This window comes from Equus przewalskii, chromosome 28, assembly GCF_037783145.1.
Source record: "Equus przewalskii isolate Varuska chromosome 28, EquPr2, whole genome shotgun sequence".
Taxonomy (NCBI): Eukaryota; Metazoa; Chordata; class Mammalia; order Perissodactyla; family Equidae; genus Equus; species Equus przewalskii.
Window position 1 is genome coordinate 16,436,136 of NC_091858.1, and position 16,495 is coordinate 16,452,630.

A 16,495-nucleotide genomic window follows, 5' to 3' on the forward strand; every position below is an offset into this window, starting at 1 on the left:
CATTGTACTTTACATGGATTAGTTCACATTAGTTCAAGGAAAATCCAATGAGGTGTTATTATTTATTCTCCTTATATTTTATAGATGAAGAACTGATGACTTTGAAACCTGTTAACTAAATTGTTCATGATTACTCTTCTAGCAAGCAGCAGTTATAACGCCAGAGGCAATTTTCTTAATCACTACACCTTGAATCCCTCTAGTAGTTATAGCCCAGACTGTTCCTCTCTGAACCCTACTCTTCCTTCCCAATCGGACATTGTAAAACAGCTACATCATCATGAAACTGAACATTTTCTATGCATTGACAGGTTATCATTGTCCAGAACCTATTTTGTTGAGTAAGTCCCGGATAGCTCATTTTTAGTGGGCCAAAGTTAAAAATGTTTTTACTGTTTTCCATCATAACAGTAACTCAAAAATAATTCCTAAATAGTCATCATTTGTCAAATGGGGGACAGAATCTACAATAATGAAAGAGTATTGGGATATGATTTATTTATTTGGCTTAGAACTTCATTTTTTACATTTTCCTCTATTTTTTTCTACTACTTTTCAAACACTTTGGCTAATGACATTTTTGTTATTTACAGAATGCCACTTTTCATCATTACCTCTGAAAGGCACAGCCATTCTTACCACTTTGAAATAATAATTAGGGCTCTTTCTCGTCTGAATTTTTATTTCATTCATGAGTAATATAAGTAACTATAGACATCTTATGTTCTTGGGAATGCTCATGACTTGTGAGAGTTTTCAATATGCCTATGCAATCAGGAAACACATATGATCTAAGTAATGTCAAAAATTATTTACACGAAAACCATATATAAAATCCTTAATCTCGGAATAGACTGGGAAGAACCTCATAGGATCTGAACATCTTATTTTCTTTTTCAAAACTTTTGTTTGAGAAACACCTTTTTTACTTAAGTGGATATATGGATGAAAAATAAACACATGAAAAGATGTTCAACATCATTAGGCATTAGAGAAATGCAAATTAAAAGGACAATGAAATATCACTACACTGCTATCACCATGTCACCACACAGTTTTTAGATAAAAATAGAATGACAACATCAAAGTTAAAGGAGAGTGAGAGAAACTGAATTACTCATACATTGCTGGAAAGAATATAAAATGTTACAGCTACTCTGTAAAACTGCTTGGCAGTTTCTTATAAAACAAAATATACACCCACCATATCACCCAGTAATTGCTCTCTTGGACATTTGTCTCAGATAAATGAACTTTATGTTTACATAAAACCTTATACACAAATGTTCATAGTAGCTTTATTCATAACAGGCAAAACCTAAACAATTCAAATGTTCCTCAGTGGGTGAATGGTTAAATAAACCATGATATATTCATACTGTGGAATACTACTCAGTAATAAAAAGGAAGAAACTACTGATATATACAACAACTTAAATGAATTTCCAGGGAATTATGTTGAGTAAAAAAAATTAAGCAATCTCAATAGGTCACTATCAAATGCTTCTATACATAACATTCTTAACATGAGAAAAATATAGAATTGGAGAACAGATAAGTGATTGCCAGGGGCTAAACTGAGGGTGAGTGTGGTTTCAAAAGAGCAATAATGGATCACTGTGCTGATGGAACTGTCCCTATCTTGACTGTATCAGTGTCAATATCCTGGTTGTGATAATATGCTATAGTTTTGCAAGATATTACTGTGGGGGCCTGGAATTGGCCACCCCAAGATATGTTTCTTTGGCATGATGATTATTTGAGGCTGGTTACTTTGCAGACAGGAAAACAACTGAAAGTAGAATTTATTTACCCTTTGTAAGAGACCTTTACATTGTAAAGGAAATCTCCATCTGTAAAGATACCTCCCTCTCTGTACCAGGAAGAAGAAAGGGGATGACCTTATCTCTAGAAACTCTTAATCAGTGACAAAGGCAAGGACATAATCTGCATAATAATCTTATTCCTGTTTCTGGTAACCTCCTGTAACTGACTCCCCCCACCCCCAACATCCTCCTTTGTCTTTAGCTGGATATGATACTTAAGGTGGGGGCTTCAGCCATTTTGGTGAGTTGCTCAGCTTGCCTGAGCCTCCAATGTATACATGTTATAAAGCTTTGTTTAACTTTTCTCCTGCTATTCTGTCTCATATGAATTTAGTTCGTTCTCCGGCCAGATGAACCCAGAGAGGGTAGAGGAAATGTCTTTCTCCCCTACATTACCTTTGTGGGGAAGTAGGTAAATGTTGCATGGAATCACTCTGTTATTTCTTAGAACTGTATGTGAACTTATCACTACTTCAAAATAAAAGTTTACGATTGGTGTTCAATTGGTAAGTTTTCTCCTAAAGTGAGAATTTTGGGACTTCAACCTGAGCACTTACTCTGATGCTTAAGCTTATCCAAAAGTTCTTCCTGACAACAGTTTTGACCTTGTCAAAAAGTGATCTCCAGCCTAACTGCGAGCATGAGTGGGAAGGTTAAAGGAATTGGAGTTATCTAGACTGACCAGAGAAATCAGAATTGAGACTCTATTTTCAGTAATTAAATGATGATCCCACAGAGTAAGATGGCCAGAAGTTTGACACTACCACTGAGAAAGAGAATGAAAGGAGAAATGAAATGGACTCAAACTGCTACATCCTTTTTCAATCAACAACACGAAGGCCTGCATTTCTTCCCTCAACAGGGACTGCAGTCTTCCATTATTTTCAATCCAGCTACTATAAAACCCCACAGAAGCAATTGATGCTCAAAAGGAATAGGCTAAGGGACCACACGGTCATTGTTGCGTCTGGATTCTCTGAGATCTACTACTGTATAAAAGCCACAGCATCAGAAAGCTACAAATTTACACTATGCAATTTTATTTCCCTATATAAAGATCTTCACAGAATTGAAATTTAATATTATATACTTGATTTTTTTCAAGATTTAACAAAATAATTTACCATGTTGCCATAGACTGAATTTTGCCCCCTCAAAATGCATATATGGAAAGCCTAATCCTCAGTGTGATAGTAATTGGAGATAAAGCCTTTGGGAGATAATTAGGTTTAGAGAGGGTCACAGGGTGGGGCCTTCATAGTGGCATTAGTGCCCTTATAAGGTTCATTCTCTCTCCACATGTAAGGACACAGTAAGAAGGCAGTTACCTGCAAGCCAGGATGAACGCGCTCACCAGAACCCAACCATGCTGGCACGGTGATCTTGGACTTCCAGCCCACAGAACTGTGAGAAAATACATTTCTATTGTTTAAGCCAACCAGTCTGTGATATTTTGTTATAGCGGCCTGAGATGACCAAGACACACGTAGAGACTTTTCTATATTCTGAAAAATGTTACCTGTGGTTTACTAATTATAATGTTCAGATTTATATTTTTTATTTGAAACCATTTTAAGCCTAGAGAAAAGTCATGAGTATAATTTAAAAACTCTTATATGTCCTTTGATCAGAGGCCCCATTCAAGTTTTGCTAAACGTGATTGGTTTTAAAACGTGTCTGCAAATTTTCTAACACTCCTTTCATAAAATGGTGGAGGCTGTTTCAGAAAATTTGATAGTGTCTTCCTAATTCTCTCTGAGAGCTTACTCTTCAAACCCAGGCACCATGAAGTTGAGGAAACTGAGGCACAAGGAGGGGCCACCTGTAGGTGTACTGGCAGGCGGCCCTATTTAAGGTCTCTGATGATAACCATGATCAGCTTCCAGGCACATGAGTGAGTGAGCCTTCACATGATACCAGCTTCCAGACGTTGAGCTGCCTCAGCTGTCACCAGGTGGAGTAGAAACAGCTTTCCCCACTGAGCCCTGCCCAAACTGTAGGTTGTGAGCAAAATAAATGCTATCATTGTTTTAAAGGCACTGAGTTTTGGATAGTTACACAAAAATAGATAACTAGAACATCATTTTTCCCAGTAATGTACCCTGTAGACAAAGGATGCAGTCTAGATTCATGTGGTATACCCTGCTGGCAAATATCTCCATTTTCCTTCAAGATTTCCTCAGTTTTCCCTTGATTTCATCATGACCATAATATTTTGTGGAATGTCTCTCAATTTGGGTTTGTGCTACGTCTCCTCATGACTAAACTCAGATTATGCATTTTTGTTTGAAATCATATAGAAGTGATCTTTCTTCTTGTTACAGCCTATCTGGTATTGCACAATGTCCACGTGTCCCCTGACTCATGGTGTTTCTTTTCACTAGCTGAGTAAGATGGTGACAGCCAGAGTTTACCCTTGTGAAGTTACCTGCTCTACGTTTAAAATTAATGTTTTGTAAAAATATGCTTTCAGCTTATCTAAAATTCAAGCCTCATCTCATTTTCTCTCACTCGTTTTACTATCCACTGAAATTTTTGTCTGAAATAATGATTACTCTGATGATTGTCAAATGGCACTTTTCTAATCCCTTAATTACTTCTATGTTTTTAGTTAGTATTCCACTGTAAGAAAGACATTTGTCTTCTCCTTATTTATTTATTTATATCAATATGCATTCATAGAATTCCCATTTTATTCAATTAGTCAAATTTATCATTATCTTTATACGTATTGATGCTCAAAGTACCTGTGAGAGCCTCTTAGAAATGGCTCTTGTGTCATTTTGACATGTTCCCATCCTTAATTGAACATTTCCTTGTTTTCTGGCACAAGAAAGGCACATCTTACTTAAATTTTCCTGGTCTAGCTTTAGTATCAGGTATTTTGTCCAGAAGTCCTTAATTTTTTTTGGTTATTGGAGAAAGGCATTTTCAAACAAGATCTGAAAACTAGTGCTCAGTGTTACTATAGTTGCCGCTCTCCAGCCACCCCTGTAGACAGTCTAGGAAATGGATATCTATACATGTAACAAGCACATATTCACTCCCACGTCCATGCATATGTCTTTATCTACTTTTATGTGTTGAAAACCACGAGTTCACATCAGAACTTCCAATTCGACAGAGTTTATTCTACTTTTATTCTTCTCCATATCTGTACTACCCTTCTCCAGATGTGAGAACCCTATCTCCTCTTATTTTCAACATATTTAATTATTTGCTCACTCCCCCCCCATAGCTAAATTGATGAACCTGACAGACCTTCACATCTTGCTGATGCTTTCTTCACTCGCGCCCTTGTCCCCGCCGTGCTTCCTTCTCAAGCTGCAGTGACACCATCCTTGCGCAACCCCTAAATGCCACTGACCTGTCTTTGCACCCTTCACATATTAGCTCCTGCTTCCACTGGCCTGTTTTTGCCCTTGGCTTCCTGCTTCCCAGGAAGGAAGGTAGGAAAGAAGGAAGGAAGAAGGGAGGGACAGAGGGACGGAGGAACGAAAGAGGGAAGGAAACATGGTCTATCTGCCGTCAATCTTGGCATCATCTTGGGTTATCCTTCTACATCTATAACTACAGGCCTTTGAACCAGAAATGGAGATGCAAATGCTCAAGGTTATTTTCTACCCCTAACACAAGGCAGCAGGATTGTTTGTTTCTAACTTGGTTTCTCACAAATTTTGTCTCCATCTTGCTCTAAAATATTGTCTCAATCTCCAAATTAGCCTCAGCCGTTAATCTTCCAGACTTGATGTTTGTTTGCAAATTCCCCCAGTAATTCAACATCAGAATTCCTCTATTGATTTTGACTTGACTCTTCATTTGGCTCTCAACATCTGAGTTGCCTGAAAGCAAAATTTTCCACTTTAACTTTAACTCTCTGGAACTCAGTCCTTGACTTCAAGCATGCCAAGGTGCAAAGAGATGGGAAATTGAGTGAGTTGACTGATCAAACTAGAGTGTGTATGTTGGAAAGAAACACTTAAAGTTTTTAAGTATCTTGGTACTGGAGTTTGAGTAAGATGACAAAAGGGAGTGAAGACATGGTCTGGAACTCCTGAATGACATGACAGCAATGCCTTTTAGAAAATAGGTATGTCGGAATCAAATGCATAGGAGTCTTCTGCAATAAATATAATGGGATCAGGGAGATTGCTAGGAATAGTAGAAGAGTGCAAACTTAAGGGTAATTTTGCAGGAGGATGTTGTCTAATGGGTGGTATATTAACACTAGGCATTTTTTCTTTCCTTCCCCTTGAAGTTACATACTAGAATTCCACATTATTAAATCACTTCCTGTGGTAGAAATGGTTCGTTTTCTCACTTAAGCCATTAATAAAAGTCCCCACCCCAAGTTTTAATACAAAACATAGCCACCAGTTAGAGCTATCATTTCTCTGCTATCCTTGCCATTACAAATAATCACATTAAAGTTTGACCAACAGTATATATAAGAGATGAGTGCTATTTCCAGATTGTAATAATGTAACAGAAGTCTTTTCCCCCTGCTTTCTCTTCCCATGCTGGAATACAGACATGATGGTATGTGACAGCCTCAAACTTACGCAGAAGGGCAACAACCTGGCCTAGAGGGTTGCAGATTTTTAAGCCCTAAGGAACCTATATGAAATATCACTAAATTTCTACTAAAGTGTACAATTTTCCCTTTTTAATATTGAACATACAACTCCCATTTCATCTATTTTCAATTCTTGTTTTCTTCCTTCATCCATTGTCTGACGTCTTTTATTTTCCTTTACAAGTATTTATGTGAAAAATATCAAACAAATAAGAAGAATAGTAGTGGATTTTATATAGTGCAAATAAATGGTATTTATCAACACCAAATCTGTGCCAAGGTTGGTCCTAAGTGATTTTCTTATATACTTTTATTGGCAACAAAATTCTAAGTGGTTGATAATTCTTATAATGCTCATTTAAAGAAGGGAAAAAAAAGGCTTAGAGAGAGTCCATTATTTGCATCATATGGCAGGCAGAATAACCCAAAGATGTTAATGCCCTAAGTCCTGGAGACTGTAAACGTGTTACGTGACAAAAAGGATTTTACAGACGTAATTAGGGTTACTAATCAATTGACCTTAAAATAAGGAGATTATCCTGGATTATCCAGGTGTCTGGATAATGTAATAAGGCAATGTTGTCATATCCGCTATTAAAAGCTGATAACATTTTCCCAGCTGTTGGCGGAAAAGAAAATAAGAGAGATGCAACAAAAGGGGAAATTGGAGAGATTTAAATCATGAGAGGGACTGAATCCAGTGTTCCTGGAGGCAGGGCACCTGGCAAGCATGAGAAGGAATATGGACAGCGTCTAGGAGCAAATACCGGCTCCTGCCAGTCAGCAAAGAAACAAAGAAACTGCAAACAATTCTAGTACACCATATTCTATAAGGAATGTACTTTTTAAACTTCATCATGATATATAAGGAATCAAATTGTTCATTTACACAATGGAAAGATAAATTATCTCTGAGATATTATGTGTGTCTGAGGCCCATAGCTATAGAAAAAAACGTAAACATCAATGGCAAATTTTAAAATCAATACACAGAGAAGATGTTGATTCAAACATCCCACCCCATCTGTTTTAAAGGAGTTGTCCTCTTTTACAACTTTCTTCACATTTCTGTTATATAATTATATTTTCAAGACATTTTGCTTTAACAAAAGTAGGAAACATTTCAATGAGAGTTATGAAAAATAAAATAAGCCAAGGGGTCAGTAAAGTACTCAGAGGAAACAGCTTAATTTTTGAAGATGGCACATTAATTATTTACACACTTAAAAACCTGCAATCGGTTTAACCTGGAGCTGTGGGAGGAAGGTAAAGTGGTACTAGCTTTTATTGTCTCTAAAATCTTTATCCTCAGCAAATCTAAAAAGCAACTAGAAAACGGAAGTGAGTGATTTCCCCACGTCTACTGACTTAAAATGCCACACCAGAGAAAATTAAGAGATCACACATCACTTTCCTCAGCACCTGACCTAATCACATTAATTCAGACCAAAGAACTCCGTCCTGTTGGCGGAGCGTTACCACGTTCTTGGCATTTGGACAGCTGGGAGGAACAATGGTCCTACTAATGGAAAGGTTCATTCCAAAGCTGACCCCATCACAGTGTGCCAATTTAACAGACAAGAACAAGGATGTAGAAGACAAACTAATAAAAACAAACCAGAAAATATTGATTTCAATGCAGAAGCATGGTGTTTAATTTAAAAGACAGCTCTTCGGAAAATTCTTTCTTCTCTTGTCAAACAAGCACTGAAACTTGTCTATCTTTCCAATCATTTAATTAGAAGAGAGACAAAGGAGTGAGACTCTTTGCTTTCAAGCAAACAGTAGGGCACAGAGTAGAAGCAGGGTTGGGATTCACGATTCTTGTAGATTACCAGTTTTAATTTCTACTGCCTGGAAAAGAGAGATATCCTTCCTTCTCATACATTTAGCTTTTTTCTCCTGTTCTCTCAAAGGCAAAGCAGAGAGTTCTAAGTCCAACTAATAGCTTTTAATTTATCATGAAGGTATTCTACAGGGCTAAAGTCTTTCACTTTATAAAGTCAAATACTTATACTCCATGCTGTTTTCTAAGTTAATACTACTTGGAATACAAATGAAAGTACAAATTGCAGTTGATTGATTCTGTCTGAAGGCAGCAAATTTGAGTCTTCTGAGTGTAAAGGTTTATATTTTTTATTTGTTTACCTGGTTTCAAAAGATAATTTCATTCACTAATATCTTAATATCTTTGACCAATATTAGGGAATACAAAATAAAAATAAAGTTTTCAAGTATGCGTATGTGAGCGAAAGTGTAAAACTCTTATATATTCGTTGATGTAGAGAGGGCATGTTAGGTTCACATAAGCATATCCAAATTAAGATTTAAGCAAAACAATAGTGACCAAGTCAAGTAATATCAAGAGTAAAAAATAACAAATTTTAAGCATATGATTGCTTATCATGGCGATGGGACAATGAGGGGCGGTGGTGTTCAGGTGACCATTTGCTATTTTATTTCTATCTCCCTGCACCCTAGGATTATTTAAATGTTTTAGGTAAATTCCTGCTACTTTCTAAGTAGGGTAAATGCAAATATCCTGAGCCACATTAGATCTATGAATAATTTTAGTCATAAACGATTTTGCCTCAGGGGTATAGACACACTCATTGTCTAAATAAATTTATCCACTTCTGTCACCCTGCAAGGGAAGTCCATGCACAAAATACCATTGTTCATAAAGTATAAAGCCAGAAAGGATCCATTTTAATTCCTATAGATATTGCTTAAATAGAAAATTTCGTGCCCCAAATTTAAAATTCTAGAATAAACCTCACACAGATCTCTTGTCACATGTAACTTTGAAGTCTTGTCAGCACAGCTCCCTAATTTCTATGAAGCGCCCTGAGTCAGTGTCTTTTTGCAGCATTATTGTCAAATGATTCAGGCCCTGCTTTAAAGTATATGTGAGGTTCCTAATCAATCCCAGGGCCCTTAAATTGGACGCTACACTATGCAAAATTTTCTCCTCCAAGCATGTGAAGTTTTAAATTATATTTGCCTTTGATATCTTTATTTTCCTTTATTTTAGAAATACCACAAGAAGGAATAAAGCTGCTATAAATATGTGTATTCTGGTGAAGGAGGAAGGACCTAGCAGGAATTTGAGAGTGTGTGTGTATGGATGTGTGTTTGTCTCTGTGCGTGTCTGTGGGTATATAAGCTCTTCTGTGAGAAACAGAAATGTGACTGGGCACTGGGGGAAATTCTAATCAAATTAAAATATTTCCCAGCTTAGCATTTATTTATTAACAATGTGGAGTCTCTTGTATATCCACGTCAGGTAAAATTCACTGTTGTTCGCTACATACATTTTCATAGTTCTTTGGTGTTTCTTTCATCCTAAGTGTCGTGCTTCAACCCTTTATAGAAATCTGCCTGGATTCTGCAATTATGACCTCAAAATTATATTATTTTATTATTTCAGATCTTTTATATAATATGGTATACATCTCTATTGTAAAATGGATTAATTGTCTGAGGTAATTGGAAAATATAGATCAATCAAGAGTATTGTGAAGAATAAACACAAAGCTATGCATATATATTTGAGACAGATAGAGAAATAGAAAAAGAAAGCCAGAGTGAGACATACATATTTATCTATGTATTCACACATACCACGCAGCACCACACACACACATTCACTCATGCACAGAGCTGGAGAGAAGGAGAAAGAGTGGTTAAGTTAGCATAGGTGACTGCTTGAAGGCGGTTAATTGAAATGCAGAAAAACTTAGATTTTTCAGGGAGCACTTTCTCCCCTGATTAAATAGTCCAATTAACAGTTCAAGGATGGCAGCCAAGGATGGCTACCAAGAAAAAGAGGAAAATAAAGGTGTATCCACTGACCTCAACAAAAAATTTTAAAAATCTAGTTAATGAGTCTAGTTTTGTGAAGACAGCACTTCACTACAACTGCTATGAGATAAGTCAAGGTAATAAAAACATCAGAGAAAGTTAAAATTCCATGAGATCATAAAAACTGTCAAGAGCTCTAGAACTTCCCTTCACTTATGAGTGCAAAGTACACAATGGGAACATGTGAATATGGATGAAGCAATTTTTGGATAAGCGTGTAATATCCTAAAAGCTATCTCAGGTTTATGTCGATATCAAAGCTGAAAGCCAATAGGCAACACCAAGGTTCAAAGACTGTTAAATATTGAAATTGTATCTGCTTAATCCCCGAGTGCATTTCTGTCTGAGTTCCTCACTTGCCCACCAACCAGCAACTAAAATACTAGTGCCAAGGGCCCTAAAGTCAATGTCCTTTCCGATTTGTCTGTGCTTTGTGCCAACAAAAAACCCTCAAGCTTTTATTGCCCTGTCCCCCAACTCAAGAAAGTCAATTTTTGCCCCACACGCATGCCTCCTTTCCTGACTTTTTCCAGGAGTCTTAAGAAAGAAAAAGAAATGAGTCAAATGGGCAGTCGTGAGGACCACTCCAAACACCAACTCGATGGTGCAAGCTCCAGCTTCTCAACAGGATACTCTCATGAGAGAAATGAGGTCATGGACGACAGTAGGGATGGTGGTAGTGGGTTGTGACCGAGCCCACGGATGCCCAGTGAGGATCCCCATTCAACAATCTTTGTTGAATTCCATTGCCATTTAATAGTACACCTTTCTTGAAATCCACACAGGCTCTCATATCTGGGCCATTAACAATATTAGTATTCTCTTTGTTAAGAAAAATGAAGAGTTAACCTTTACAATGTCTTCATTATGTGTCAAGGACATTCTGAACACACACATGCACACATAGGCACACACGCGCACTAGTGTAATTTGAGCACTAAAGTCATCATCATCTCAATCGTTTAGATGAAGGAAAATTGGAGGCACAGAGAGTTTATTTAAAATATCGAAGAGCAGAGGTAGGATTCAACCTAAACAGCCTGAAAGCAGAGCCTGTTTTCTTTAATTACCGTGCTGACTGCTCTCACATTGCCCAGAGGCCTCAGTTTGACCTCAATAGATATGATCAATATCCCACAAGGTATTCCCAAACTCAAGCGTTTGGGAAACACTAAGTCAAACGTATTTCATTTTTTCCTTTTTGTTTTTTGCTTAAATATAGGCCTCCTTGGGTACTTTTAAAATACTTGTCAACATAATATGTATCATGGTTGCAAATCAAGTAATTCAAAAAAGATTGTGCTTAAAATAGTCTTCATCAATTAGTCCCACTCCCAGGCTGCTTTTAACTATTTTGTTTTTGTTTTTGCTTTTTAATTTCAGCTGGTAGTTGACTTTAATGCCCTTTATATTAAAATAATGACTTTAATAACTTCTAAATAATGTGTGATTAGCACTATTTCTTGATTTACATAGTGTTGAGGGTAATTATATTCCTTAAACAGCGAGAATTTAGTTTATTTGTGATTATAACCTTTCCCCTCTACTTCATTCTAAAGTTGATAATTACATTTCAGTTCTTCTTTTGCATATCTTTTACTTTTAAATAACCCCTCTAAGTGTTCTTTGTCTACCACCTCTAGTCAGCCTTAGTGTCTGGATTCTACTTTTTCTTCCACCATTCACACCCACTTCCCTCCATCTATCCCCACCGGAGACACACGGCTTTGCTTTTATATCACTAAGGCTACTATTTACATTCTCTTCTGCAACCACAACCAGTACCTTCGTATTTGAAGACTATTCAAAACTCAAATGATGTGATATCATGATATTATGCAAGACTCAATTTTAGCCATGGAATCATACATCTTATAAAGTAGCTTCTTGTTCAGTTGCATATTCTTTCAAGGAGTAAACAATGTGCCAAGATGTCAATCTACAGTACCTGTAACTTTCAGCTTTTCAGCCCCAATGGTAATCTCATCTTCATCTGCAGAAAACAGCACCCTGCCATCTTCACTCGCTCTCACTTCAAATCTTTTACACTGAGCTTCCACAGCATCAGCTCCTATGATCAGAGGAAAGGTTTGAAAATGAAACTGGTAGACAGGAAACCATTAACATGTATTTTTTATTAGAAAAAGAAGAGAAATATATATATTATTTTGTTAATCTCTGCAGTGTTTTACACCTGGATCATATTTTTAATTGTTATCCTTTTCAAGAGGCTGTCTAATTTGATAGAGTATTGCTGGGCTAGGATGGTTGGGCATAGATCTGGTCTCTAAATGCCTGGCATAGTCCTAATAAGGTTTGTAGGTTTAGCCAGTTAAAAACTCTGCATATACACAAGGAGAGACAATGCCTGGTTTGCTCTTGGTTGCAACCCAAAGACTTGGCATTATACCTGGCACAGGCTGGGTGCTCAATAAATACTTGTGGACTGAATGGCTCTCATGTTTTCTCTCTGCACACAGACACTAGGACCCACAGTTTCCTCATCACAACATACTTATAAAGCATTATTCAGTTGTGAAGCTTTACTTACTCTACATTTCATAGATTCTAATATTGAAATTTGTTCCCCCTCTATTATCACTGATTGCGAAGCCGTATTACAATCAATCTTGCAAATAGCTACATTTGTTCTTTTTAGTACTTCCCAATGTATCTTCTAACCAATAATTTTCTTGATTTATTAAAATATAGTATTAAACGAATGTAATTACATCATGAAATTGGAAATCTATTTCCAATCTGTTGGACAATTTTGTACATTAATCTACTCACATATTTGGAAAACATAATTAATTTGAGAGCTAAGAGGGCTTCAACAAGAAGATTAAACTGGTCAGAGGTTGAGGAATTGTTATTTCCAGAACATCAATTTGTCTCTTTTGTTATGTGGATCTATATCTTCCCCTCTTGTTAAGATTTTGAACATCTCTCCTCTGCTATCAACATCAGAAACTCTCATCAGGCACAATCCAGCCCAGCCAGGGATCTAGGCATATGACACTTTTGCATACTTCTTTTTTTATCTTTACATATGCTATAGATTGAATGCTTCTGTGTGTCTGAAATTCATATGTTGAGATTCTAACCCCCAATGTGATGATATTAGGCATTTGGGAGGTAATTATATCATAAGGGTGGAGCCCTCATAAATGAGATTAGTGCCCTTATAAAAAGACACAAGTAAGCTTGCTTTCTTTCTCTCTGCAATCTGCCAAGTGAATAAACAATAAAATGCTAGCTGTCTGCAAGCCAGGAAGCAGCCTCTCAGCAGACACTGGTCATTTGGCTCCTTGATCTTGGACGTCCAGCCTCCAGAACCACGAGAAATAAATTTCTGTTGTTGAGGCCAACCAGTCTATGTCATTTTGTTATAGCAGCTCGAACGGACTAAGAAAATGTACTGCTATCATTTGTTAAATATACGACCCTCTGAAATTCAAAACATGAGATTATCTTTGTATTCCAATATATCCTCCAACTTTAAAATTGTGTCTGGTTTCTAGTGGACACTTAGTAGACGAATGTTAGGTGGGTGAATGAGCACTAGACTTCAGCTTTCTGTCCCTTTCCTTTGTCCTCAACCCCGTCTCAGCCCTCCTCTCAATTCTACCCCATCGGCTTTAGTAACTTACACCTTCCCATCTCCATAGCTTCTAAAGAGGTCTTGACAAAAGAAAAATTAATTCCAAACTCTGATAATGTGAGAGATAATTGCTCTGAAAATAAGATGTATAATTTTCTTATATTCTGAAACTACCTACATGTTTTCAGGTCCACATATAAAATTTGAAAAGCTTCAACTGGGACAATGCTAAATAAGATAAAACTGGTGTTAATCTTGTGGACGTCAAGTTCAAAACAGTGTGAATTGTATTTTAAAATCTATTGTCTTGTAAATTTTTTTTTAAGCAAAGAACTATCCTTATGGAATTTAATGACAGTATTAGAGAAACCATGGCAGACCTATTGTTCTTGGTCACAGTCATTGCATTTGATCTTCAAATATATTTCGGCAGCTTGTATTCAGTTGAGTGTATTTTCTTCTAATCCTGGTCTATCCTTCCAACATTGTGCTTTTAATCTTTGAACCATAGTAACCCAACTGGATGATGTTCAAAAAGCCAATGTGTGGATAAATGTAACTTCTGAGTTTTGAGGCCTCTGTGTTTCAATCTATTTTCAAGACACTCAAGCATACATTAAATCTGAACCACCTGAAAGATATTATAGATATTATACACATAAAACCTTAAAATGTATACTATGTTTCTTCCTTCAAATATACTTAATTATTGGATGAATTGATCCACAAAATGTATCACTGATTTAATGACATCAAAGTGCATTCAATTACTGTATATATGTATAAACACATATAAATGTATTATATACAAGCACATACATACACATTATATGTACACATACCAGTAAGACTTTTCTTGGCATAATACTTAATGTCATTATATGGGAGATACTTTATTAACATAAAATTGCTATATTGTGTGTCACATAAACTATGAGAAATATTAGTAGAGTGGGTATGGCAACATGAGTTGCAATCTTAATTCATTAAATTTAAATAAAGAACAGCAAATAAGAAAATATTTATGCACCCAGAATAGAAGGGATGCATCTATGCCATAAATAATTGCATGTAGAATCATCCAATTGAAAAAATAGATTTATAAATTAATACTGCAGATTACACTTTATTCAACATATTAGTATAATTACAGGAGGCAAAATTGCAAGCAATTAGCAATGCATTGATAGTAAATAAACATTTTAAATCAGAAAATAATTTTGAGTATATTGTGCTCCATACACTGCTTTTCTTTTCTGTAAATGGAAAATAATAAATATATGTAATTGGACATATATTGCTTTGTTGTGAATGTTTATATTTAAAGCTAATATATTAGGCTATATGAAACTGAATTTACTATATCCTAACATGCTTCGGGGTGTCTTTTTCTGTTTTTCATGTTCCGAGTATCACATATTCTCTGGGTTGAGTCAAGTCAGGATCCAGTTGTTCAGAGGGGCAGTAATGTCCAGTTCAATTTCATCTCACCCAGTGATGCTTCCAGAGTTGCAGGAGGGCAAAATGCCTGAATGATTCTTGGTAGGAAGCTCTGATTCCCGAGCAAATAGATCATGGGAGGTGGAATTATCCAGGCAGTTCTATATTTTATTAGTCATCTTAAACACCAACTTGCTAACTGATGTAGGAAGACTAAATGCTTCCTTAGGAATATCTCTGAGGAAGCTCATGTCAGCAACTTCAAAATCAAAGGGCAGTCAGGGATAGAACAAGTGAAGAGAATTGGCAGGAAAGAGAGAGAAAACATGTAAGCAAAATAATACATTCCATAAAAGGAATAAAGTATCTAACATACATCCAAATATTTTCTCTGGTTCTTTTATATATATTCTGTATATATTCTTATACATTCTTTATATATATTCTGTATATATTCTTTAAAAGCAAACAAACAAAAACAACAACCAGTTTCTTGTTCCCCTCAGAGATGGCTCCATTGCCTTTCTGGAACGTTCACAATTCTTACAGTCATATTTAGTAGCCAAAGGCACGTTTTGCTGACAAGTAGAAAGGCTTTAATAATTTCTCTACTGTCTTTGCATTTTCTACATTAAATTAGTCAAACACATGAGTTGGAAAATTCTCTTCAATAAAAGTCTCTAAAGTGCTCAAAAAATATATTTCCATGGGGCTTCTTGGCACTGTTTAGTCCTAATTTAAAGAAAACAAGGCAAAGATCAAAATGAATATGTCTGATTATCTCCGGTGTGTTTTCCTCGAGCATATCATGATGGATCCTTTCTTCCCATATAACTCTAATTTTATATGTCTGTCAATATTTTCAAGATCTGGAACAAAAGTATTATTAAAAGATTGGAAATTCCCATGAGAAAAACAAAACCAAGCTTCAATACAGTTAAGTAAATTCAGTGTTCTGAAATTCCTAATTTAGAATTATCATGGGCTCAAAAAAAACAAAACCAAGTTTGAAACAAAACAAAATAAGCTGCTTTCATGAAATACAAATAGAAATAAGCACTGTACTTTGCTTTAGTTACATTATGGGTGGCACTAAAAACTCACACGAGGAAGAGTATGCTGAGCATCCTCGGGGAGAGGAGAAGAGTCAGAAGGAGAGCTGGGTCACCAAGGGCCAGCAAGGGA

At 36.2% G+C, this 16,495-nt stretch overlaps 1 protein-coding gene across 1 annotated transcript in view; it reads right to left on the reverse strand.

The window, feature by feature from the left end:
* SGCZ (sarcoglycan zeta) overlaps positions 1–16,495 on the reverse strand; it is a 1,053,589-nt gene that overhangs the window by 34,312 nt on the left and 1,002,782 nt on the right. The window contains exon 5 of the mRNA XM_070598086.1: positions 12,215–12,337. Within this exon, the coding sequence (XP_070454187.1) occupies positions 12,215–12,337 (123 nt within the window). The remainder of the gene's footprint in view (positions 1–12,214; positions 12,338–16,495) is intronic.